At 45.4% G+C, this 26,359-nt stretch overlaps 1 protein-coding gene across 1 annotated transcript in view; it reads left to right on the top strand.

Annotated features, from left to right (window-relative positions):
* The window catches only part of LOC147880945 (uncharacterized), a 108,475-nt gene that overhangs the window by 44,327 nt on the left and 37,789 nt on the right, over positions 1 to 26,359 (top strand). The window contains exons 3-6 of the mRNA XM_087402436.1: positions 545 to 628; positions 18,671 to 18,912; positions 19,126 to 19,360; positions 19,507 to 19,586. Of these exons, the coding sequence (XP_087258562.1) occupies positions 545 to 628; positions 18,671 to 18,912; positions 19,126 to 19,360; positions 19,507 to 19,586 (641 nt within the window). The remainder of the gene's footprint in view (positions 1 to 544; positions 629 to 18,670; positions 18,913 to 19,125; positions 19,361 to 19,506; positions 19,587 to 26,359) is intronic.

Below are 26,359 nucleotides of genomic sequence, written 5' to 3'. Positions count from 1 at the left end.
AGGTCTCCTCGGACTCCCTCCTCTACCATGTGCTCCACAAGGAGTGCTATGCCATCTGCAAACTTCCTGTCTAGTAGCTCCTCGTCTTGGTGGATCGGGAGTTGCGACCCTGTGGGCCTGTTGCCTGAGAACACAAAAAGTAGCCCAGAGCCTCTGCCACAAAGAGAGGATAGAGAATACTCTCTTTGAAGAGAGGGGAGGGGAGTAGTTGCAATCCATGCAATGTCTTGCATTATATGTTTTCCCTACATTATTAATGTATCTTTCAAGATACCCCCATGCTACTAAACCACCATGCAAATTGCCAGTGTCAACTCAATATCCACAACCATGCTGCAGCTTGCCTATCTCCAACAACTCATAGCAAAGGAGCTTTCTAGCTGATCTCGTGGTATTGAGTATTGAATAATGTGTCTATTTTGGAATAATTGATTGAGCTTTTGATTGGTTTTTCCCATCTTTGTTTTGCCTATGGTATGTTTTTTTAAAATGTAGTGCTGCTGACCTTTTTTGTTTTGTTTGGGGGGGGGTTGTGCACTTGTAGGTAAGGCTATGTAGAATGAAGTCAACTGGAGAGGTTTTTGCTATGAAGAAGTTGACAAAATCTGAAATGCTCAGCCGTGGTCAGGTTAGATTATATATTGTTTTCCATATTCACAACAAATTGCGGATATACATGCACATGTTTTCGGTACTTCCTATTGTATCCTCACATGCATTTTATCTGCTGCTGGATTGTTTAATGCTGGATTTTTCAAGGTGGTGTTTTGGACTTCATGATACGGAAAATGCAATTATGTGATTGAGCAAATGTTTTTAAGTTAAAGTGTTGGCGTGTGTTATGAATCAGGTGAGAGCTTGCTGGTTTTCTACAGCTTTCATGTGCAAAGACTTTATATAAATGGATGCTGAAACCGGCCTTCAGTAAACCAAAGGGTAGTAAACCGTAACTAGCTTGTGTGACTCTCCTATCCTCGAGATACGAGGTGTGATGCCGAGACCATACTCCGAGACCCTCATGAAGTAGTCATGTTGGTTGTTGAGCTGTGTGTTTCGAGTTTCGAGGTTTTCTCCCAATAGTAGCGGGGTTTTCTCCAAAGATCACTTGCAGTTCTCTTGTGCGTTTCTCTCCTTCTCATTGTGTGTGTGAGGCATGCTCTCTCTCTCTCTCTCTCTCTCTCTCTCTCTCGTTCATTTCCGCTGCACTTCTCACATGGTATTAAAGCCACTGTTGCCTTGAGACCCGAGGGATGGAGGGAGTGGTGACCCAACACACAGAGAGGAGGATTATGGTGTTGTTCGGAGGTGTCTTTGAGGAGGGAGTGGACTGTTCGGGTGACCAGCGAAGGGTGACTTTGAAGGGTGTTTTCAGATCAGAGAGGAGGTGTTCCGGAGGGACGGAAATCAAGGTGTGAAGGTACATTGGGCTGTCAGCCCCTTCATCCTGGTCTTCAAGCTTCCTTTTTCTTCAAGCCTCAGCTCTTTCCAACCCATCCACGTTCTCTTTCAGTATTGTCCTCTTCACTCCGAAATGGCGACTTTGTCGAAGATGGCATAGAACAAGACTAGAATTTCAGTGTTGCTCACATTCCTGGTTGACCGGTAGTTGGATGGGCTCAATTACGGCATTTGGCGGGTAATGATGGAATCTGTGTTACAGTCATGCGGCATGGCAGATTTCGTCTTGATAGGTGTTGCTTGACCAAATCCCCTAGCAGAGGACCTTGGCATCCTGGCTCGAAAGGAGGCCGAGACTCTGTCCCAGCTGTGGGAGCGTGTTAATGCCAGGCTAAGATCATTTATATTTCTTAATTGTACTCCTCAGGTGATTAATCACATGAAGGACATGACAGTGGCCAAAAGTATATGGGAGCATTGGGCGTCCATGCATGACCGAACCTCTCCCATGAAGAGGGTCTCACTGGAGGTCCAAATGAGGTGGTGGGATCCGAAGAAGTCTTCATCGATGTGGGACCACATCAACAAGCTACATGAACTTCAGCAAGAGATCCTCCAGGCAAGGAAGCAGATTTCCTCAGAGGACATGGCCATAACTCTCCTGTCCTAGTTATCTTCTCAGTACGGGGCCTTCTATTCATCCTTGATCACCAATGGTAGGGTGAATGAGTTGACCTGGGAGGAATTGATCCCCATAGTACTTGACCAGGAGGAGTGCTTCGTCGATCGTACCTACGACAGTTAACCTGAGGCTTTGATTGCTGATCAACAAGAAAGAAAGTAGTTGACATCTGAGGAACGAGAAGCTCTCAAGGCATCCTGTACATGTAACCGATGTGGCCAAAAAGGTCATTATTGGTGTCAGTGTCCCCAAAGGAATGCAGAGGGGTCCAGTAACCAGGTGGCCAATAGTGTGACTGCTGCTGCGACCTCGTATACTCCAGCCTTCTAGTAGCATGAGGTAGGCACTGCCAGCAGGCTTTCCGAATCCAGATGGAGGATTGCTTGCTTGTCTGTGGGAGCTGGACTTGCCGATCATGTGCACCGAGCAGGGAGTCATTGATCGAGGCAGGCTATCAGGCATGACCTCAAGCTAGGAGGAGTTGTTCCCGCTGACTCAGGGGGCAATTTGTTACTAGTTTCTATTTTGTTTGGACGTTATGACTTGGTAGATCCAAAAGGGGTCTCCTAGTGTTCTGCTGGCTGCAGCTATTGTCTGATGTTGCTAGAGATCCGGATGGGTTAGTAGATTGCCAGTGCGGGAACCTAGACACAGTTGATTGATCCTTGTGAGCTGTTATATGCCCGTTGTCATTGGAACACTTATTGATCTGGCGACAGTGTACCAATTTGGACTTGAGAGGGGGCTATCTAGCTCTGCGATACAGGTGCCCATGCAGGGAAGCAGACCCTGCACCGGAGGCAGTATCAGTTGGATTTCCGGTGCAGTATCAGTTGGATCATTGTTCGAGGATCCTCTGTTGGAGTCATGTACTAGTATCAATAGTTGGATTGTTGTATCAGATAACCCAGTGTACCATTACCAAACCAGAGGAGTATACCTCGCACTTGTGGCTTGGGAGACAGTTCCAAGTTTCTAGTGATCGTGCTGAGGTGGTTTGTGCCACGGGGCGCTTCTTCAACAGTAGCTATGGTAGTATTCAATGGTGAAGCATCACACAACGGATTCCTCCAATTGTTCTAGCGGCACACTCAGCGGCTTGGTGTCTCTGTTCCCTCAAGGAGCTGAGAGGGGGTGTTGGAGGTCAACATCTCCTGATGTCACTTAGAGAGAGAGAGAGCCTTCCTTGCGGGTGTGCCCGCCCAGTGTGAGGCTAGGGCAGATGAGAGAGGGCCTGTGTTGTGGGTGTGCCTGCTCCTCTTGTGAGGCATAGGTAGAGTAGGGTTTGGCAGGATGCTCAGTGCGGGAGAGCGTGCCGGCCATGTAGAGGCTGTTCAAGGCCTGCTTTGTTGCCGCATTGCAGCTCCTATTGAGGCACCTAGGGAGTCAACTCGTGTAGGTCTCTTATGAGCAGGAGGGCAAAGGGCGGTTGGCTGGTGCAGCTCCCTATGGAGGTCTTGGGGCCGTTAGCCCTAGGGCCTTGCCTGTCGGCTGGCAGGCCCACACCTTAAGGCCTTGTACAGCCCTATATAGGAGGCTGGCGGGTCGGCCTGTAAGCTGTTTGGTGCAGCCCCTTGTTGGCCGACTAGGGGGCTATTTATAGGCCCCCACCCACATGAGCATTTCATCACATTTGAGGGTTTGGCAGAGGAGTAGAGCCAGCCCAGTCTTGCATGTGTGGAGTAGGGTAGTGGAGCAGTTCATCCACTCCCTTGTGCTCCCTTCACTTGGTTGTTGAGCTATGTGTTCCGAGCTCTCGAGCAACTCGTTATTTCCGAGGTTTTCCCCCAGTTGTAGCGGAGTTTTCATGAGAGATCACTTGTTGTTCTCTTGTGCCTTTCTCTCTCCTCTCTCTCCTTCTCAGCGTGTGTGTGTGTGTGTGAGGCGTGCTCCTCTCTCTCTCTCTCTCTCTCTCTCTCTCTCTCTCTCTTGTTCATTTCCGCTGCACTTCTCACACTCCCCCCCAAGCCCGCCGAGATGTATGTAGCTGGAGGAGGTCCAACTGTATAATATGGTTGATCTCATCTCGTGGGATCATCTTGGGTGGTGCATCCATGCTGTACTGAAAGGGGGGAAGTCTGTCCATCCAAATGCGGTGGCTACCCAATCATTTGGATACCCTTGCGTACCATGTTGTATCAACACCGCTCTCTACCAGTTTCTTGGAAGACTCCAATGCTAGTCTCGGTAATCTCCACTGAGGTAAGGCCCAAACTCTGTGGAGGAATGTCACTGTTTGAAAGATGACATCAATCTAGAGAGGGTTCATGGCGAACTTTGCCTGTATAATTTGATGGGGGACCGAAGGCTTACTCTTAATCATCCTAGATCCCATAGTCACCTGTAGTCTCTCGAATCTCTTCCACTCTATCGCTAAAATGTCACTCCCTTAGAAAGGTGTTGCATACATTGTAGTCGATCTCACCAGGGTGTCTGAAAGCCAACCCTTTGTCAGAGAGTCTTGGAAGTGTGCCTGGAAGCACTACCTCTCTAGTTGGGCCAGAGCACCCTGCCCTTGTGTGAGTCGTGCTGTAGTTGCATGGGTCATTGTGAAGATTGGTCCAGTGAACACTGTGCCCAAATATGTGTAAGACGGCACTATCCCCACTGGATCACCTCGATATGTTAAACTGTGGGGATGGGTTACTGCTCACGAGGTGTTGAAGATCATAACCTTGGTCTTTCCAAGGTTAACAGTCAGGTCTCTCTCTGTGCAGAACATCTCCAGAGCCTCTAGATGTTTATGCAATCCATCTGCTGATGATGATATGAGGACTATGTCGTCTGCATACAATAGTATCTGCACCATTAGGTCAGCCAGAAGTAAGCCCTCTCCACCTAGCCGATCTCATCGATATAGAGCCCAAAGAGAGTCTTGGTGATAGGGGGCAGCCTTGTTTCACTCCGATAGTGCTCTCAACCCAATCCGATAGACCTTCGGGGCGTGTACTCTCCCTCTGACGGACTCATATATCCAAGTACCTTGGTGGCTCTATATGAGGAGCTCTCTTATCTGTGTTTGTCGAGTTGTCTCTCGAGGCGGCGGAGGGCATGGTCTCCTCGATCTCTGTATCCGATGGGCTACATCAAGGCTGATGCCTCGTCTCTTGTGGTCTCCTCTGAGGAGGGCTGAAATAGACCGGACCTCGATCGTGCGTGCTTTGGTCACTCTCCATGCCGCATGTGGAGTGCGGGCCTCTCGTCTGGCTGCATCGTGGCAGTGACTCTCACTGCTAATCTATGATGCTCTCATCTCGTCAAGCTTCTCCCTCCCCGGTGGGCTGACTTAGATGCATAGAAGTTTGTAACACGTGTTTGTGCTAGGTCGATCTCGGTGACCTGTGGCATCGTCTCCTGCTGCTCTCTCGTTTGTCGCATTACTATATCTTTGTGTCGTCGCATCTCAATCAGGATAGAGCCCGACACAATCCTGGTCAAAAAAATGGATCAGCCGTGTAAGCGGACCAAAGCCATGGTCTATCACCCTCGGATCTCATAGTAAGAAAATGCTACTCTGTCTCTCCCCCATCAGGCATTGTCTCCTTTGCTCTCTGGGTATGCCTGCGGCTCTCTCTGCCTCAATCCGGAGCTGATGTCACGAGACTCGCAACTGCTCGATGGCGATCCTCAGTGCATGTGAGACTCTCCTATGCTCGAGATACTGAGGTCTGATGACGAGACTGTACTCCAAGACCCTCAGGAAGTGGTCATGGTAGAAGTGGTTCTTGGTGGCCTCTCCCCCCCAAGCCCTAGACGTATGAAGCTGGAGGAGGTCCAACCGTATGATACGGTTGATCTCATCTCATAGGATCATCTCGGGAGTCGGGTGGTGCATCCATGCTGTACTGAAAGGGGGGAAGTTTGTCCATCTGAATGCCGTGACTACCAAACCATGTGGATACCCGTGTGTACCATGCGGTATGAACACCGCTTTGTGCTAGTCGCTGGGAAGACTCCAATGCTAGCCTCGGTAATATCCACTGGGGTAAGGACCAGACTTTGTGGAGTGGCATCAACTTGGAGAGGGGTCATGGCGAACTCTGCATGTATAATATGATGGGGGACCGAGGGCTTGCATAGAATCATCCTAGATCCCATAGTCACCTGTAGCCTCTCAAATCTCTTCTACTCATTGAAATGTCACTCCCCTAGAAAGGGTGCTGCATACATGACAGTCGGTCTCACCAGGGTGTCAAAAAGCCAACCTTCATCGGAGGGTCTTGGAAGTGTGCCTGCCCTTGTATGAGTCGTGCTGTAGCTGCATGGGTCATTGTGAAAGCTGGCCCGGTGAACACTACCCCCAAACATGTGTGAGAGGCACTATCTCCACTGGCTCATCTCGGTACGTGAAGCTATGGCTACGGGACAACATTGCTCACGAAGTGTTGAAGATCATAACCTTGGTCTTTCCAAGGTAAACTGTGAAGTCTATCTCTGTACAAAACATCTCCACACACACAGACACACACACACTTTTTTTTAAAAGTGAAATCTTTATATTTCTGTGTGGGAAACCTCAAAAGAGGTAAAAACCCACCAATAAGTACAAGGAAAAAGTTTTTACAAGTAAAACCTCAGAGCAAAAGTCATGAGGTAGCCAAGTAAAAAGTGACATATCAAGCTGGAGGAGGATCAAACACGGCATCCTCCAGCTTCAAATTGTTGCTCTGTAAAAACTGATGCAGTGATGAAACCACATCATCAATAAAAACAAGCTGTTTTTTGCCCTTGTGATTCTTCTTGATATAGGCTGGTACCCGAAATTTTTGAATCAGAGGGTCAAAAACCTGTTGTAACATGGGATGAAAAGATTCCAGTAAAAAAGGTACTTCTACATCCCGGATAGAAGAAAACTTTGGCACATGCATCAAAGGCGGAGAAGCTAAATCAACATCCGTATCTTCCGATGAAAAAGCTGCATCTGATAAAGCAGGGTTTAGCATTTGAGCTTCATCCTGAGGATCAATCTAAGTAAGAGCAGAGGCAACATCCTGAGAGAGAGCATGCATATCATCTTGTAAAATGCCCTCTGCAAGGGGTACATCCATATCCTGAGTAGAAGGAAACTGATGGTGCTCAACAAGGGTGCAATCCTGAGCTTCTTCAGTAAGAGGAAGATTTGCCTGTGATTTATCAACCTTCCTCCAGTAGTGCTTCGGAGCAGTAGAGGGCTTGGCCAAAGAAGCCATAGGAGAAACTGGAGGAGAAGGGAGAGTAACCTTGACAGCTGAAGGAGAAGGAGGAATGGGCCTGGATGTAGAAGGGCAAGCACGTGCAAAATGACCAACCTATCGGCACCGATAACATGCAGTGGGAAAAGATGCAAAATGGAGCCTGATGCGCATCGGATGGGCAAATCTCAAATCAAGATCCAGAGTAGATGGCACGGGCTGCATCATATCCCACAAAATGCAAAGACGAACATCACGGGAGGTTTGCAAGAACTTCTGTCTCGGAACATGAAGAGGTCTTCCCAAGAAAGCTGCAAGAGTTGGAAGATGCGGAAGAAGAGGCACAAGCAGCGCTTTGGGAGTAATCCAAACCAGACAGTGAGTCAGAAGGGTTGTAGAAGGATCGAAAAGTGGATCCCAGGGCATGACATAAGCGAAGGAACCAGCCCCAGGAACACCAGCATGACTGACAAGGCGCTCTACCACCTCAGTCGAAAAGCAGTGGGCATAGTAAAATCCTTTGCCCAGAAAGACAAAGGAAGAGATACAATCCAGACCCACTGCAACATCAGCCCAATGACGAAGCTGAGCTGAAGATAAAACCCTGCCCATGAAATAGAGGCAAACTCCAAATTGCTAAGCCTGTCGAAGACCAGAGACCAAAAGGGCAAAATCCAAGGAACAATCAAGCGAGAAACTCGATGAAGGAACTTCAGTGACAGAGGCAGAGCACAATTGGCGAAGAAGATCCAGTTGGAGGGAAGAAGAAGGGCGATCAGAAACATCCAGCTTTGCCGATTTGATCAAAGGTGAGGCAGACAAACCACCATGCTTCCGCCGAAGAAAAACACGAGTAGTAGGAGCAGAGGCAGAAGGAGGCGATGTGGCAAAGAAAACAAAAGAGGAGGACGGAGGCTGTGCAGTTGATCGTACAGGCTGTAGGGTCGACCGTACAGTCTGTACGGAACACACACACACACACACACACACGCACGCACGCACGCACGCACGCACACATACACAGAGAGAGAGAGAGAGAGAGAGAGAGAGAGAGAGAGAGAGAGAGAGAGACGAGGGGGGGGGAGGGGGAGGGAAGGAGGGAGGGACGGAGGGAAGGAGGGAGGGTACATGAGGTTTGATGACGAGACCATACTCCAAGACCCTTAGGAAATGGTTATGGTAGAAGTGGATCTTGGTGGGGAACTCCTCTCCCCCCTAAGCCCTAGATGTATGAAGCGAGAGGATGTCCAACCGTATGATACGGTTGATCTCATCTCATAGGATCATCTCGGGTGGTGCATCCATGTTGTACTGAAAGCGGGACAGTTTGTCCATCTGAATGCCGTGACTACCAAACCATGTGGATACCCGTGTGTACCATGTTGTATGAACACTGCTCTCTGCTAGTCGCTTGGAAGACTCCAATAATCTCCATTGGGGTAAGGCATAGACTCTGTGGAGTGGCATCAACTTGCAGAGGGGTCATGGCGAACTCTGCGTGCATAATATGATAGGGGACTGAGGGCTTGCTCTGCTGAATCATCCTAGATCCCATACTCACCTGTAGCCTCTCAAATCTCTTCCACTCTCTCATTGAAATGTTACTCCCCCAGAAAGGTGTTGCATACATAGCAGTCGGTCTCACCAGGGTGTCAAAAAGCCAACCTTCATCGGAGGGTCTTGGAAGTGTGCCTGGAAGAACAACTCTCTAGTCGGCGGTCTAGAGCACACCGCCCTCGTGTGAGTCGTGCTTTAGCTGCATGGGTCATTGTGAAAGCTGGCCCAGTGGACACTACCCCCAAATATGTGTAAGACTGCACTATTTATCTCGGTACGTGAAGCTATGGTAACGGGACATTGCTTGCGAAGTGTTGAAGATCATATCCTTGGTCTTTCCAAGGTTAACTGTTAAGTCTCTCTCTGTGCATGACATCTCCAGAGCACACACACACAGAGAGAGAGAGAGAGAGAGAGAGAGAGAGAGAGAGTACAATCAAGTCAGTAACTCATACGAGCCGTTGTGGGCTGATGCAAAAGGCTCACTAAGGCCTTTGCAGAGTACTATACTAGAAAACTCAAACTGAAAAGGATCTCATGAGCTTAGAACTAGTGCTCAAAAAACTTGAGTGCATAACCAGGTGCCATGGTGCTCTTCGATAGTTGCATTTGTCGTGTCATCTCACACTGTGGTGCGGGGCGTGGTCTCTGTGATCTCTGTATCCCTGACGTGCCATGTCGAGAGTGACCGGACAGATCTGGCTCTCCCCTTGGAGAAAGGCTGCGATAGGATGAACCTCCATAGTGCATCGTGTGGTCACACTGTGTACCATTGACTCTACTGCTTTGCGTCGTCTCCTCCCGCTGATCCATCTATCCTCATATCAGCTATCTCCTCCTCCTCCACTCCACTGTGTCTCGGGGGTGATTCAAATGTGTAGAAATCTGAGACATAGTCGCTGTGCTCCATCCGTCTCTATCTCAGGTGGCAGTGTAGCTCAGGTTGTTTGATTTGTCTCCGTAGAGTCTCTCTGTGTCGTCGCATCTCCATCAAATAGAGATCGACATAGACCTGGTCCTGAAAGAGCTGAGGGAGTGGCCCCAACCCAGGTCCCTACTGGAATAGATAGTGGTACCACCCTTGAATCTCATAGTAAATTGGACAAATGCACAGGGATTGCTCCTCTGTCTCCACCTCTCCCAATGTGCAAAGCCTTCATATTTGCTACTCTCTCAGTGTGCTTGCGGCTCTACCTACCTCAATCCTTAGCTGATGGGATGAGACTCACATTTGTTCTATGGCAATCCTCAATGCATGTGAGATGCGCTTGCCCTCTATGTATGAGAGAGAGAGAGAGAGAGAGAGAGAGAGAGAGAGAGAGAGAGAGAGAGAGAGAGAGAGAGAGAGAGAGAGAGAGAGAGAGTTTATTAATGTCTACGAAAGACCAAAGGGTGTATGGGACTGAAAGAAACCGAAGGGTGGGGCCACTACTTGACCTAAAGTTGATGCCTTTGATGAGAAATAAAAGTAGTACATGGTGCTGTCGTTGTGAGAGAAACCCACAAAGAGGGAGCAAATACCAAGGAGAATCCCCTGGTTGTCTTTCAATTGGACACGCACCCTCGTGTGGTTGGATTTGTGTAAGTTGTCTGTGGGACCAACAGGACTGGATGACTGAGGATAGACAAGAGGAGCTCGTCAGATAGTGGCTCAGGGTCTTTGAGGGCTGGCGTCGAGATAGAAAATCAATGATAGAATACTGCTGTCGGCTTGTCTAGGTCCATCTCTCTCCTCCTTTGTAGTCTTCGTTGATGTGGCCTGCTATCTAACAAGTGCTATCGTCACTCCATTGGTTTGTCTCCCCACCTCGAAGAGAGAGGATATGTATGTGGCGGCTCGGATCACTAGAGAAAAAGTCCATGATCGTGTGCTCTGGCTGGGCTCGGCCAGTCCCTCATGTGCTCAACTCTAAACCTGTATGAGCATATCTTTGTGTGTGTATGAGCTGATCTCTATGTCTCTGGTTTTTGATGAAGGAAAATAGCCAGCTTGTGCTGATCTGGATGTGCTAGGAACTCTCTGAGTGGGCCGGAACCGGTATCAAAAAGACAGTGGTGTCGTCCACGGATCATAGTATCTAGGGCATCTAAAAGCATAGTGATCCTCGGTCTCAGTCTTTTGCATAGCACATAAAGTACAGATCCGGTCTCTCAAGTGGGACGCCCTCTACTCGTCTTGTCTCAACTCGTAGCCTGTGTGAAGATACTGACCCATCGAGATCCTCAATGCATGTGGGAGATGAATCTGGGTGGAGCCCGACGGTTCGATGAACCCCTTCTTTGAGATTGATAAGCAATAATCTTTGTAGAAGCGGAGTTTCACCGGAAGCTCAGTAGGTGCTTACCGAGTCCTAAATGTATGGAGTTGCAAGAGATCGTGTTTGATGACTTGGTTCACCTCCTGACAAGTAAGCGGAATGGATGGAGCCTTAAGGCTATACTGAAACAGTGGTAATGTGTCTATCTGTAGCCCGAGGCCTGTGAATCATCTGTGTGTCCTAGCATACCAGCTCCTCTGATCCCCCTCCGCCTCCAATGCCATAGATGAAGTTAGGGCTAGCCATGAGTGTGCGTCGGTAACAAAGTCCTTGATCCTATGAAGATAAGCGACCACTTGAAAGACTGCATCAAGATGTAGAGGGATGGCCCTAAACTCTACAAGTATGATCTAATGTGGGACCGATGGTTTGCTACGGATCATGCGAGCGAGAAGCAGAACCTAAAGTCTCTCTATACGGGACCATTGGCTCCGAGAACTCTGCCCCCCAAAAGGGACTAACATACATCCTTGTCGGGCGGACCAATGAGCAAAGAGAAGGGACTTAGTTCTAGTATCGTGTAAATGAGAGGGAAGCACTGTCCCTTGCTTAAATGGGTCTGCATAGTTGGTCGCATCTTGAAAATTGGACGTCTGAAGTATCTGAAACAGTGATTTGGAGTGGATCAAGCCGTCATGTTTGAATGTGATATTGATAGGTGATGTCCATGTCTCCTCATGTCCAGAATTTAGAGAAAGAAAGGTCAAAATCTTGAAAGGGACATTGGAATCTTGATAGAGAAGACTAAGTAGTAGATATGGGTCTCAACTAGCTCCATGCTTCTTAAGATGCCATTGACCCTTGTTTGCACGACTTTTTAAACAGGGTTCATAAAGAACATGTTCTTTTGATAGGAAGACTCACAGCTTTGGAGTATGCTTTTGTTGGGTGCGGGAAGCAATGGAACAAGATGGATTGCAAGGGAACAAACAACAACTGAGTACTTGCAAATGGATAATGAAGAATGCCAATTGGTTGACCAATGGTTGACCAGGACTAGGATCAAATGTCCTAACTAGCCTACAAGGTCATACCAGGTCTAAGTGTTGCCAAACCCCCCTCCATGGTATGGCAAAAGTATCCTGGATACATCTTAGGGATACCTGGAATCTATATCATGGTTGCACATATTCGTCCAAGATGGATACAACAACGTATGATAGTACAGGGAGGGCATGAAAGACAGGATTACACACAATGGCCAAATCACTCTGGCTATCAGTGTAGACCATGGTAGAGGAGGTCTGGTAGACGTCACGATTTGCAAGTAACTTAAGAAGCCAAACACAGTGTTCAGTGGTTGTGAAGGCTGCCCTGTATTCAACTGCACAAGTCGAAGTAGCAATTGTAGGCTGCTTCCTATTGAACCAAGAAATGCATGAAGGCTGCTTCCTACAATGGGTGTGAAGGCAGCCTTGTGCTCAGCTTCACAACTTGAAGTAGCAACTGTAGGTTGCTTCCTACTGAACCAAGAAATGCATGAAGAGCCAAGCATGAAACAGCTGCCACTGTGAGACACCCTCTTATCGTCAACCCATGAAAATTGAGCCCTTTGTAAATCAACAATAAAACATAGTTTTGACTCTGGATTCTGTAGTAGTCTAGACTTTATTACAAATTCCAATAGAAAAATGACAAACACTTAATATTTCATGAATCATAGTCTATAAATTATAATTCATGAATCATACTTACCAAGAACAGAGAAGATGTAGCCAAACCCTGTCGTTGCAGGTCTCACAAGCTCCCACGTGCACTTCCTTCTAAATAGAGCTATTGCATGTGGCTTAAGGGTCCACACAATCTTGGGATACTTCTCCTCAAAGAGATTTCCCATCCTCTTGCGATTGGAGCCATTGTCGGTGATGACTTGCACCACATTGTCTTTACCAACCTCCCACCTAATCACCGTCCACGAATGCTTGCAAATCCAGTGAAGAATGATCACCATAGAACAGTCCACATGCTGAGTGGCCTTCAATTAATGGAAGACTAGTTTCACTAATGCCAATGCTGTGTGCTGGGCTTGTGCATGTACCTGTTTACTGGGAAATGGCATACTGCAAGTCAGGCTGGGTATGACATAAATAAGGCAGCCCATAGCGTGATGATAATGTGGCACTCCCGTCTTCGGAGGAGAAACATAAGCTAGGTTCCAATGGAGTAGAAACCGGCTTACAATCCTCGAATTGGAAGCGCTGCAAGAGCTGTCCAGTATGTTTGGATGGACTCATCATTATGCCCCCTCAATATTAGCAAACTGGATTCCCAAATAGTAGTGCAACCTGCCCATATCTGACATTGCAAATGATTTCTGCAAATCTGTCTTGAAATCTGCAATTTTCTGTGTATTGGGCCCAGTGATAAGTATGTCATCCATATAAAGAATTAAAATATGAAATTCTGATTCACTCTTCCGGAAATAAAGAGTGGCCTTTGTAGGGCTGTTGTGAAACCCAAGGCATAGCAAAAAAGAATGTATTTTGGGATACCATGCTCGCGGCAGCTGCTTCAAACCATAGAGGGCCTTTTTCAGCGGGCATACCTGAGTTTTAGAACGTGCGACCTCAAATCGTGAAGGCTGAGTAACATAGACCTCTTCCAATAAATCCCATGAAAGTGATCTTAATGTCTCAACTGGTGGACCTCCCAATGCCTGTGAGATGCAAGAGCATTAACACACCGAATGGTTGTAATGCGTGAAGTGGGAGCGAATGTCTCCTCAAAGTCATTTCCGTGTTGTTAGGCATTGCCTTTTGCAACGGCGGTCTCTCTCTCTCTCTCTCTCTCTCTCTCTCCCGTGCGCGCTGTCAACACTGCCATCAGCTTTCTGCTTCAATTGGTAGACCCATTTAGTGCCTATGGCATGCTTGTATGCTGGCAAGTCACACAACTTCCATGTGCCATTTGCATGAATGGATTAAAGTTCAGCTCTCATGGCATCCATTCAAATGCATCCTTATGACAGAGAGGTTCCTCATTACAGGCAGTAGCAAACAATACAATGTGAAGCAACTTGCCATGCTTTTGTTTTTGTGCACCTCTAGTGTGAGCAACAAGGCCTCAGCTTGCTTGCTGTCCCGTAGACTATCCAAGAGCCACCTTGGAACTCTTTCCAGCTGTCTAATGACAGCTTGCTCGTCATCAATTGCATGATCATCAAGTGGCTGCAAATCAGGCTGAGCATTGGCAACAAGAGGAGGTTGTGAACTGTTGGTATGGAATGAAAATCATGAGAGGCTTCTACTGATATCTGTTTTTTTACAGGCCAGCCAAGGTCAAGCTGCATGCTCAGCAAAAACCATGTCTCTGTTGGAAATTACCTTGCGTGTGCTAGGTTGAAACAACCTGTATCCTTTTCTCTGTGAGCTGTAGCCAATGAAAATGCATTTGATGGCCTTATCTTCCAGCTTATGCCTCAGTTGAGAGGGTACATGTGCATATGCAAGATATCCAAACACCTACATGTGAGAAATTACAGGCTTGCGGCCTGTCCATGCTTCATAAGGAGTCATGGTCTTCAATGCTCGAGTGGGTGCTCGGTTGAGTATATAGTTGGCACACATATGGCATCCAACCAGAATTTACTTGGACCTCGTAGATGTTCTATTTTTCCGCTCTGCAAGTCCATTTTGTTGCGGTGTGAATGGCACTGTGCGCAGATGTATGAGACCCGCGGCTGCTAAAAAATCAGAAAACTCTCGAGACAAGTCTTCACCTCCCCTGTCAATATGGAGGGTCAAGAGTTTTTCCCCACTCTCATTCTCTGCTAAGGCAAGAAAATGCTTGAAGCAAGAGAAGACATCTGACTTGGATTTCATGGGATTAATATAAGTAAATCTGGTGAAGTCATCCACAAAAGTAGTATAGTATAAGTAGCCCCCAAGTGATACTGTCTGCATTGGTTTGCACAAATTAGTATATACTTGGTGCAACTTCCTGGATGCACCAAGGGTTCCATCTTTTGGAAATGAGAGTCGATGCATTTTCCCATTACGTAGCACTCACATACATGTTTTGTAATTGCATGAATGGGTGGGAGATCTGCCACCATGTCCTTGAATGCATCTTCACCAAATTGTTAAATCTCTCATGCTATGAGTGAGTATCGAAAATCACAGATTCGGCAATGGCTTTAACTTCTATAGCAGCTTGTTTTCTAAAGATGTCAAAGTGATACAACCCGTTGTCAAGTGTCCCAGTGAGTACAGTACCGTTATCGTGCCGGTTATCATACACGGCACAATGATGACAATAAAAAAGAACTCTTAAGCCATGTGTGGAAATGGATGAAATAGAAATCAGATTCTTCTTGATACTTGTAAAACTTCCACTAGTGTCACTATATCATGTGATACTAATGTGACTTGCACTTGACTGTTCTTTTTCAAGGGATAAGCTGCATTGTTTGCACAATCAACAATGCCCCCCTATGGAGCATCACTCAAGGACGAATAGATTTGCGGGAGATAATGTGCTTAGAAGTACTGCGGTCAAAGTGTCAAGTTGACTTAGAATCTGAAATTGATAAACTTGAAGCATGCATCTTCGGATGGTAGTGGCAGGTCACAACAAATGCCCACTCATCCTAGGCCAGGTTTGCTACCTCACGAGAGTGATCATGGGCAGCAGGAGCATGTGTAACTACAAGACGTTGCTGCTGTTTTTTATTTTTCGAAGGAATGCGCTTCCGACATTTCAAAGATGTCATGGCTGGGATTCTTGCAATAATTACAACGCTTCTTCTTCCCCTCAGCAGGAGAAGAAGATGATGAGGTGCCAGATGAAGGTTTGGCCTTGCTGTAATTTTCCTCCTCTTTGCCTTTGTACCTGTGATCGGTGGCAAAGGCTTGATATGCATGAGTAGAAGTAGCCTTGTTTTGACGACTCTGCTCCTCTTATAGGAGTAGGGAAACAATTGATGGGAAGAATAGTGGTTGGGGTTACCCATGGCTACTAGCATCAATGTCGTAGCAAATCCCAGGTATGAGTCAAAAAGCCCATGAAGTGTCGTAGGCACTGCTTGGGAATCTAAGACAATCTCATTAAGTTTGATGAGTTGTTCTCTAAAACCCTTAATTTGTGTGATGTCCCCTTCATTCTTCTTAACACCATCTAGTTATCTGCGTAAATAGGCAAGCCTAGCCTCGTTTCGAATCTGATAGAGATTGGCCTAAGTATCCCATGCAGCTTGGTTGTCTTGCAAGAGAGAATGTGAGGTACAGCTTCCCTTTTGCAATAGCAATCAACTGCATGTGCCTATGCATCTCTCTAATCTCAATGGATCAATTCGGGTGTGGAAGGCACTGCGAGAGCAATGGTAGATGAACCAGAAGTGGCAGTGGTAGCGGTAGCACCACCTGTAGTGACAGTGTTGGCAGTAGATGCATGTGCTGGAGAGAGAGGTTTGGTCTCGGATCAAGATACAATACCCTAGAAATTCTTGGATACTAACAGGTGCGCACCAAGTAGACCACATGGGATAGTGGATACCATCAAGCTTGTCCTCAATGTGGCAAACGCAAATGAAAATTCCCAAAAAAGAAAGTGCCAGCAAATGTCCAAGCCTTAAGGCTATCATTGCAATGAGCAGGCTGCTCACAAGTTGACTGCAAATTTGCAAATGCCAACCAAAACAAAATCTCTGCTAGTGTAAATGCCTAGTAGGCTGCTCAAACATTGAGCCAAAATGCAAAGGCTGTCCTGCAATAGATGATTGCAATAATATGCAAATGTCAATGCTCCAAATGCTCAAAGGTGACTTGATATTGAACCCTAAGGCAAAGGGGATAACTGCAAGTGTCAACCCTGCAAGCCCTCAAATTTCCAAAAAAGAAAAGTATGCCAAAAAGAGGACAAATTGAAATTTCTACTTAGTGTCACTATACCAGCATGCAATGTTTGCAATAAACCCTCACGTGCCTCAAAAAGCCCCAAAATTTGCCAAATCAACTTTTAAAAATAGCAAATGCACAAAATATGTCACTCACACTGAGTGGAAAAATGCTAGAAAAGCTGCCATTTGCCTTTTCCACTGCACAATTGTAGCCTAATGCCCAAAGCCCCAATTTACTTGGCGGGAAATAGGAAAGGTCCCAAATTTGTTTGCAAATGGGAAATTTCATTGCAATTTTTGTCAATGTGCGCAAAAGCCCCAAATTTTATGACACATCTAACTGTCCCAAAGTCGACCTAGTTGACTCGTCCTGCAAATACAAACTCCAAACAACTGAATTGGAAAAGCTGTATGGACATATGTATGGCTGTATGGACAGTTATGGAGGCGAAATCAGATCGTGATTATGTAGCAGGTGTCGGAGCCTCTCTTGACAAATTTTGAGCAATTGGAGGCGATGAAATTTGCAAAAAACCCTTAAAAACGGTCGCGGGACTGTTTTACAGCTCCAAAAACAGGCACAAATCCATTACAGCTCTGTTTTGACAGCTCCAGCAGACAATGTGCCAAGGAATGGAGGCGCAAATGCTAGCTGAAGGTCTGGAGCAGGTTGGAATGCAGGTCAAGTTCAAAAACATGCTGTAATCAGCAAACATGAGCTGCTGAAATGCAAAAACGAGCTGCAAAACAGGTCAAACCGTTGGCTAGGAGCTGAGCTGAGCTGAAGGTGAGCACGGGGGAAGGCAAGTAAGAGCAAGAGAACCCACTTTGATAGCACTATTGGGTGCGGGGAGCAATGGAACAAGTTGGTATGCAAGGGAGCACACAACAACCGAAGGAAACCTAGAATACTTGCAAATGGATAATGAAGAAAGTACAAGTGTGGCCCCAAAGTCAACTGGTTGACCAAGACGAGGATAAAATGTCGTGACTAGTCTACGAGGTCATACCAGGGCTAAGTGATAACTGCTTCACTTTATTGAAGAGTTTATTTGGTACTTGATGGCATCATGGCATGCTTGGAGTATTTTGATGTGCAATGTTGTTCATATGTGGATGTATGAGATCCCTGCTATTGTTGCTTCTTTGTTCACTATCTGTAGAGTAGGTGACTTTGACCAACTAAAGTTTTTGTTTGTTGTTGTGGCTTTCTGATATTGTCAAGTGCATTTCCCTGTCAGCTATTTTTCCTAAGCTTATTTGCTTGGGAATGCTCGTTTAGGAGTTACTAGAATGAAATATTCTAGTCTTCACATGTAGCTGTAGTTTGGAGGAAGAAAAGTTTACATAGCCACCTCCTTTAGTGATGACATTTGCCCATCAAGCCTTTTGCCTCAAGCGCCTGTGTTCCTTTTTCTTGCCCCAGCATGGGTGCAAGAGAGGAAAACCCCGTAAGTTTTGAGAAGAAGTCAATATGAAGACTTTTGTGTAAATGGATGCTCATGTGTGTCTATAGTGGCTAATTCCTGCTATGTGTGACTTTCTTTTGTTGGGTATGTTTTCAACGTTGATTTTCATTGGGGTATAGGCTGCAATTTGTTTTGTTTTTTGAGGTGAGATTTGGGCATGTTCCTGGATTCATTCAAGTATATACTTTCTACACTTGCTTTCTGTAATACTGATTTGTTTGAAATATTCTTGTTGTCAGGTAGAACATGTCAGAGCAGAAAGAAATTTACTGGCCGAAGTTGATAGTAGATATATTGTGAAATTGCACTACTCATTTCAAGATTCAGAATATCTGTATCTTATTATGGAGTATCTGCCTGGAGGTGATATGATGACCCTGCTGATGCGGAAAGATACACTGTCTGAAGAGGAGGCACAGTTTTATATTGCAGAAAGCGTTCTAGCAATAGAGTCAATACATAGGCACAATTACATTCACAGGTGTTGCATCTACATAGAAGCTAGCGCTAGTAGTTCTCTTTTAATGGAGCAAGTGATTTAGTATTTGTATTTCCAAGGGCAATCTTTGACTTGAAATATACTGTCCTTTTTGAGAAGGGGCTTGCTACCTTGTAGGTGACTCATCCTGTCAGGGCATTGGTTGCACTCTTAACTTTTTAATGATATTCTCATTGCTTAGCTTTAATGACACAGAGATATAAAGCCAGATAACCTTCTACTCGATAAGAATGGCCATATGAAGCTGTCGGATTTTGGGCTTTGCAAGCCGATAGACTGCAGCACACTTTCAACGGTGCATGAAGAAGAGCCAACAGGTGACAATGATTTGCGAGTACACACTGATCTCGACGGTCACTCCCAGATCCCTAGACCTAGGTGGACTCAGCAAGAACAGTTACAACATTGGAAGCAAAGCAGGCGAACACTTGTAGGCCCCCTTTCATGTTGTTGATAAGCACCCACCATGTCTACTGCTTGGCAAGATATGGTATTTATGTGAATGCATTTACAACAATATCTATAGATTGCCATAGCAGCTGCATAAAGTCTTAAAGTGAGGGTGTTTTTCTGCAGGCTTTTTCCACAGTGGGCACACCTGATTATATTGCACCGGAGGTGCTGCTCAAAAAAGGTTATGGTTTGGAGTGTGACTGGTAAGATGCAGATGATAGTGTGTTTAGCATCTATTTGTGGACGTCTTTCATACAATAGGATGTACTTTACTATCCAGCTCCAAATGACGGTTTTTTTTGAGTGTGTTCACAAACATTCTCGTAGGCATGCTTGTGTTTTTTTAGTTTATCCTTACTAATTATTTAGGGAAACAGAATACCCTAGCTTAACTAAAGCGAGAGTAAAACATTGACTACTCTACACGTTGATATGTCTAGCTCATCATTTCCATTGTAACATTTCTTTTGCCATGGCTTTGTGACCATAAAAACAAATAGGAGTGCCCGTGTCTTGTGAATGGGTAAAGAAAGAATTTACTCAACGAGAAGCATTCCGTATTGCCTCTCTTTGCTCTTCTACATTTTTTGCAGTGCGTGAAAGAAAATGTGTATTTGTCTTTCACCAGGGATGATACGCAAGCACTGCCAGTAGAAAAAATAATGTGATAGTATGGAGTGGAAAGTGTAGCTTGTAGGTTACTTTATGTCTTTGCAACTTGCCTAATCATTGTTACAAATCCCTGGCAGCTGTAGTGAAAGAGCCAAAAAACAAATCTGAGTTCACTATCAAACAGGTGATGCCGACATATTATCCTCCCAACCAAGCTCTCTAAAAATATACGTAAAAAAATCTCTCTTTATTCTCATTCCATGTTTTGTCATATAGAGCCCCATCTCCATAGATGGATCTAGATGCCACACGTAAGAGAATTGAGGCCATTCTTTGATGCACTCTTTTTATCCCTTCTTGGGATAACATTTGATTCCCCTAGGCCTTTGACACTTCGGTGCATCAAGGCCTTTGGCCTTAGATCTATCTAGTCGTGCAATTCACCCTCACCGACAACCATTGGCATTAAACCTTATGACCGTATACATGAAGTGAGACACAAATGCAAAACATATGTCAGTCCTCTTAAACAATAATATCGACTAACCCTTTCGAGATCATGCTATCTCAACTTGAGCATAACATTCCTTCCTCTTTAGGCATCAACATCCTCGATGTTGAAATTTGGGAATGCTCTCTGCATCTGGTACATGGAGTCCCAAGTAGCCTAAGATAGAGATAAACCATGCCATGCTACCAACATCGTTCGTATCTTTCGATTGCGTACTTGCATTGTTCCTCGGTCCAGTATTTTTGTTGGTTTGCGCCTTGCATCATCTTGTATCTCCTGAGACAAAACACCACCCTTGATTAGTGAGTCACTTGGGTGTGAATTTTAAATGAGAATTATGAAACACTGGGTGCACCTTACAACCCTATGGTAATTCTAATCTTTAGGCCACCTCTCCTATTCTTTTTAGAATTCACCATGGCCCACAGTGTCAGGGTGACAACTTAGCACACTCTCTTGCAATCAAAGACTTGAGTGTAGAGGAACTCTGAGAAAAACATTTCTCGTTTCTTGAATTGTCTAGAAGATCTATTTTTCATCCGCATATGTCTTAGCTCTATCCATAGCTTGGCGAGATGTTGGTTCTCGCCTCCCACATCTGGACAACATAGTTCGTGGTACTAGGCAGAGGTATTATTCACTGGTCTATAGTCATAGTTCAACTCGAAGAGACTCATTTTGTAGAGGAATGTTTTCGATCATGGAAGGCAAACTCCAACAATGGCAACCACTTATTCCGTGTATGTTGCCTCAATGATACATATGCTCTAAGCATATCATCTAAAGTTTGGTTGACTCTCTACATCTGACCATCCGTCTACGGATGATCCCTACTACCTTTTCCCAACTGAGTCTTTAGTGCATCAAAAATTGCAGACAAAAAATGACTGGTAAATCTAATATCCCGGTCTCATACTATGGATCTGGGTAATCCATGCAGGCGAATTGTATGGCTAATAAACAAATCTGCTACTTACGGGGCACTAACAGACTCCCTAGTAGGAACGAAGTAAGCCATCTTGGTAAGACGATCAGCCACCACAAGGATAGAATCATATCCACCTTGTGTCGTAGACATATCAACAATAAAGTCCATGGAAATACTTTCCAATTTGCCTGACGAAGTATCTCCAAGGGTTGCAAAAGGCCGGGTGGCTTTACCCGCTTTGCTTTACTCTCTTGACGCGAGAAAGCACCATGTCACATATTCATGAATATGCTTTTTCATATTTGGTCAAAAGACATCTCGTTTCACGAGATCATACATTTTCTCAACACATGGGCGACCATCGCATTGGCTGAATGACCCTTTGCCTGAGATCATTCTGACTAGGTACAACTACCTTGCCATTATGTTCTAGCATACCATCCAATTTGGTGTATCTTGCATAAGTTTGGCCTTTTTTGGATTCCTCGGGTTTAATTACGATAGCCTTCGGCCAAGGCTCTAGACAAACTTGTCTACTTTTTGAGTTTCCCTTATCTCGGTCATTAGAGCATACTTTAATACGTATCCTTCCAATTGCCTTTGCACCTCAGCTTCTTCAACAAAGCTTAACCTATAGGGAGGCCTTGTTTTTTGGTTCTGCCCTTGGGATAAGTTTAATCTTGTGTTGAGCGTTCCACTTTAAAGGTAAGCCATAAGGCAACCCATGCCTAAAGCTATCAGAGAACTACTCTGCGATCTGATTAGCCAACTTGGCCATGTTCCCATCTTGGTAGCAGTAGTATTACTTGATGCTGTATAAAGAAATAAAACTCTTTTGTAGTTTTTTGCATTTCCATCACGGAGACCAACGGTCCTTGAGGTAAATACTTTTCACCTCGCAGAACGAATTGCACATTGCGCATCTTGAACTGATGAATGTGGTTCTTCCAATCAATGGTTAGATTCTTCTTAGAATGCCATGCCTTTCCTAGGGCTATATCTATGTGAGAAAGCTTGGTCAATTTGAAGTCCAGCTTCTTCGCATAGTGTTGTATCCTAAGCTCTAACTAGGTAACCCTTTCGCCCGATACTTTAGTAGAACTTCCATCCGCTAATTTGACTGCATATGCATAGTCAAATAGGCTAGTTTTTAGTTTCAGGATTTTCATAAGCTTAGAGTTAGTTACATTGTGTGTTGACGCTGAGGCGTTGATGCTGAGGCAAACAACATAGTGACAACATTATTGGCTACTTGTTCTCTCATTTCAATTAACTTTGTATCACTTAAGGTTGTATACCCTATGGTTGTGGGCCTAGATAAGTTTTTATCAGGTGCAGTATTCACTAACTCAGCAATAGATATACACGATAACACAAGTATTGACCTTTGAGAAGATCTTGCTAGCGAAATCTGCATCTGGCCGGCTCTGGGACTTCCCTCCATTTCCACGTTGCATTCTAAGACTACTATCTCAGCTATTCGACATTCCTTATTACGTGCTCTCTGGATGGTCTCGCAGATAAGCTTTGAACCATCCTTCTCAACTCAGATTGCCCTACAGCAGCTTGTAGTTGTTGAGTCATGATTTGCTATAAGAGGCATCCTCTAACATTGCGATTCTACCTGAGAACGTATGGGTTGCTGGGATCCCCCGAGAGGCTTCACTCTAACCTCCATTGCTCTAGCCTTCCCTTTTCCCATAGAGTTCGAAGGTTTGTTTTTTCTTAAAAACAATTACAATTTGCCTAAACTAGATCCAAAATCTCTATTAGAGACATACCCCAATCATAAAGCTTTGAATCACGGTAAATAAACTAAATTCCCTTTCCCTGTACTAGGGAAATGCCTGCAACTTTAAATAACTGAAATTTCAAAGCGAAACTAACTAAACTTCAATTAAATCTGAATTCAAAAAGGCCTATAGAGCTCCCTAGTCCAATTTATTTCAAGATTGCTTTGATTCTGTGTCAAGGCATTCCAAGGTAGTAAAAACCATCCAAAAATGCTTCAAAGTTGGTTCTTTGTCCAGTTTCGTCCATTCACTGACGGGCAAATACGAGTTTCGGTCAATGGCTGACGAAAATCCCCAAACGAAGAAATTCCTGCTATTTCAACCAATCATTTCTTTTTTTTTTTTGGAATGAAAGATTTTGCACCACCACAATCAAACTTGCCAATCTACTATAAATTTCATCGTTAGAATTCATGCGTAGCTTCAAATTTGATATGCTTGAGGTGGCTTGTAGATCGTTACCACTTGCAAGTGGATCTCAAACAAGATGAAGTACAGTCTCTGGCTTGATTGGGAAAAAAAATAAGATTTTCAAAGTACAACGGCGTATACAAAATCGTACGTGATGCTGAATCAATTCTCTAAGATTGGCCTTCGCTTATCAACCCCCAATTCGCTAACAACTTGTTGAGCACACCCCCCTCAACAAAAAACTAGTGACATAACAAATCATTAATCTCTCAAAGGAACAAACAAGCAAGATATTATATCTGCAATCATACAATCCATAGTGCGCTTCCTTGTACATTAATTTGGCCATCTCTTTACCTAGTAATTGAATTGTTTCTAAGAATCTCTTGACTGATCAATTCCTACGTTACGCTCGCAAATTGGGTTGTGGTGGTTTTACTGTGCAATACTCCTAGAGTGTGACACAAGAACCACATCAATCGAATCGTTGGGATGCCTTCAGTTGTGCCGCTTCATTCAATTGCAACTATAGATATGAAGACCATTGCAGAGGCAGACATTGCTAAGATGATTACCAGATGGCCAACCCACAACAAGTGACTTCAATCTTGTATTTGTCAATCTCATCGTTGAACTCTGCCCATGCACTGTAGTGAACCGAGAAAAAAACAAATATGAGTTACCATCCAAAACATCATGGGTAGTGGCGGCATATTATCCTCCCAACGAACTTCTACAAAAACGTACGTTAAAAAAACTCTCCTTATTCTCGTTCCACGTTTTTTCATGTAGAGCCCCATGTCCCTAAATGGATCTAGATGACATATGTCAAATAATGGAGGCCATTCTTTGATGCACTCGTTTTACCCCTTTGTGGGATAACATTTAATTCCTTTCCCCTAGGCGCATTCACACTTAAGTGCACCAAGTTCGGCCTTAGATCTATCCAGTCGTGCCATTCACCTCACCGAGAACCTTGGCATTAAACCTTGACTGGATACATGAATCAAGACACAAATGCACTACGGATATCGGTCCTCCTAAAGGAGAATCCCGACTGACCCTTACGAGGTCATGCTATTGCAACTTGAGCATAACATGTAGAGAGTTTGACTCCCCAAAATCTTACAATGTGTAGTATCTCTTATGTACGGTAGGATGCTTTTAGCTGCTTGCTATAGGGTTGTGTGGAAGCAAGGAGCATAATTGTGAGTGCAAGGGAGTAAGAGCTGAACCTGAATTGAAGTCTATTGTAGCAAATCGTTGAACTGAATTGATAGTACAAACCTTCATGAGGCTAGCCCTAAACCATAGGCTGGTCAACTCATCTTACAACTAATTTTACAAAAGTTGACGGGTGGCGAGTGATGGTTTGCCCTTGCCGATCACAAGCTGAGAGGTCACTATCACACGGGAGGTGTTGGATAGTTGGACTTTTTTTTTGTAGTATTGCGGTGGAGGGGGGATTGGTCTGGGCCCTGGGGGGTGTTGGAGATATCATAGCCAAAGAGTGTGGTGATGTGATGTGTTGGTGTGTAGTACTAGGAGTTCTAGTACTAGTTCATGTGTGTAGTCGTGCCACTGGGAGTTATCCCATATACACTTGGTACATGTGTGTGTGTGCTCAGCCTATATAAGTCTTGTACTTCACTTTTCATGTCATACTTGATGAATGAATATGAGCCTTTCCACACACACACACACACACACACACACACACACACACACACACACACACACGGCCTTGTTTTATAGGGCTCAAGGCCCAACCAAAATAGCTGACTGCTCCAGGGCTTGTAGCTGATTTAAACATGCCGACTCCCTGCTGCAGCCTATAAAACCCCTTTGGGGGCTCATTTGCAGGGCTTTTGCTGGCCCTGCTTGGCCACGTGGCTGGCTGCCACTGGCCTAGACAGGCCTGCCTATAAACCTGCCTCATTTCCATGCCCCTAGGGTCCCAAAACATTTGCTGACCTGTGCATTTCTCTCCTTTCCATGTGTGGACTGCATTTGGATGTTCCTTTGCTAGATCTGCCATCCTCCCTCTTGGCTTCACCCCCTCAGCCCTCCCCGCCTACACCCTCCTACAGCCCCTCCCCCACCCCAACAGCCTCGTTTCAACCCCCTGGGGGTTCTCTCGTCATGAGGGGGGGTACATGCTCCCGCTCCCACTCTCGCTCCTGCAAAAAGACTAAGTCTGACACCGAACGTGGGTTTGTCCTACGAAATGGGGAAAGGTGGCAAGGATACGGATAAAGCCACCAAGAAAGACGAAAGTAAAGCCAAGAAACAAACACAACTGAAACTTGAAGATGTGAACACACGCTACAACCGCAGTGGACTCGGTGTGGACAGCAAAGCAAAGGCCGGACCCACCTCTGCTTCAGCTTCAGCCACAGCTTCAGCTTCAGTTTCAGCTTCAGTCTCAGCCCCGGTCTCAGCTACATCCTCATCCTCAGCCTCTGCACCAGCCTCAGCTTCAGCTTGAGCGCCAGCGCTAGTTCCAGGTTCAGCTACACTCACAGCTCCACTTACGCCCACAGCCTCTGGAGTTACAGCTATTGGCTCTGATATAGCCCTACCCATGACATCGATTGCTCCACCCTCCTCTAGGATAGAGGGGTTGCGACTGACACCATCTCTTTCATCTCTCCCTTCTTCTCCCGCTATAGTTCTCTCTCCGATTATGACACCTACTTTGGAGGGGTCATACACTGTTCC

This window comes from Dipteris shenzhenensis, chromosome 31 (genome assembly GCF_047967505.1).
Source record: "Dipteris shenzhenensis isolate YYH24624 ecotype China chromosome 31, Dip_SZ_1.0, whole genome shotgun sequence".
Taxonomy (NCBI): domain Eukaryota; kingdom Viridiplantae; phylum Streptophyta; class Polypodiopsida; order Gleicheniales; family Dipteridaceae; genus Dipteris; species Dipteris shenzhenensis.
Note: the sequence above shows the minus strand (reverse complement) of the source record. Positions and strands in the feature narration are given on the sequence as shown.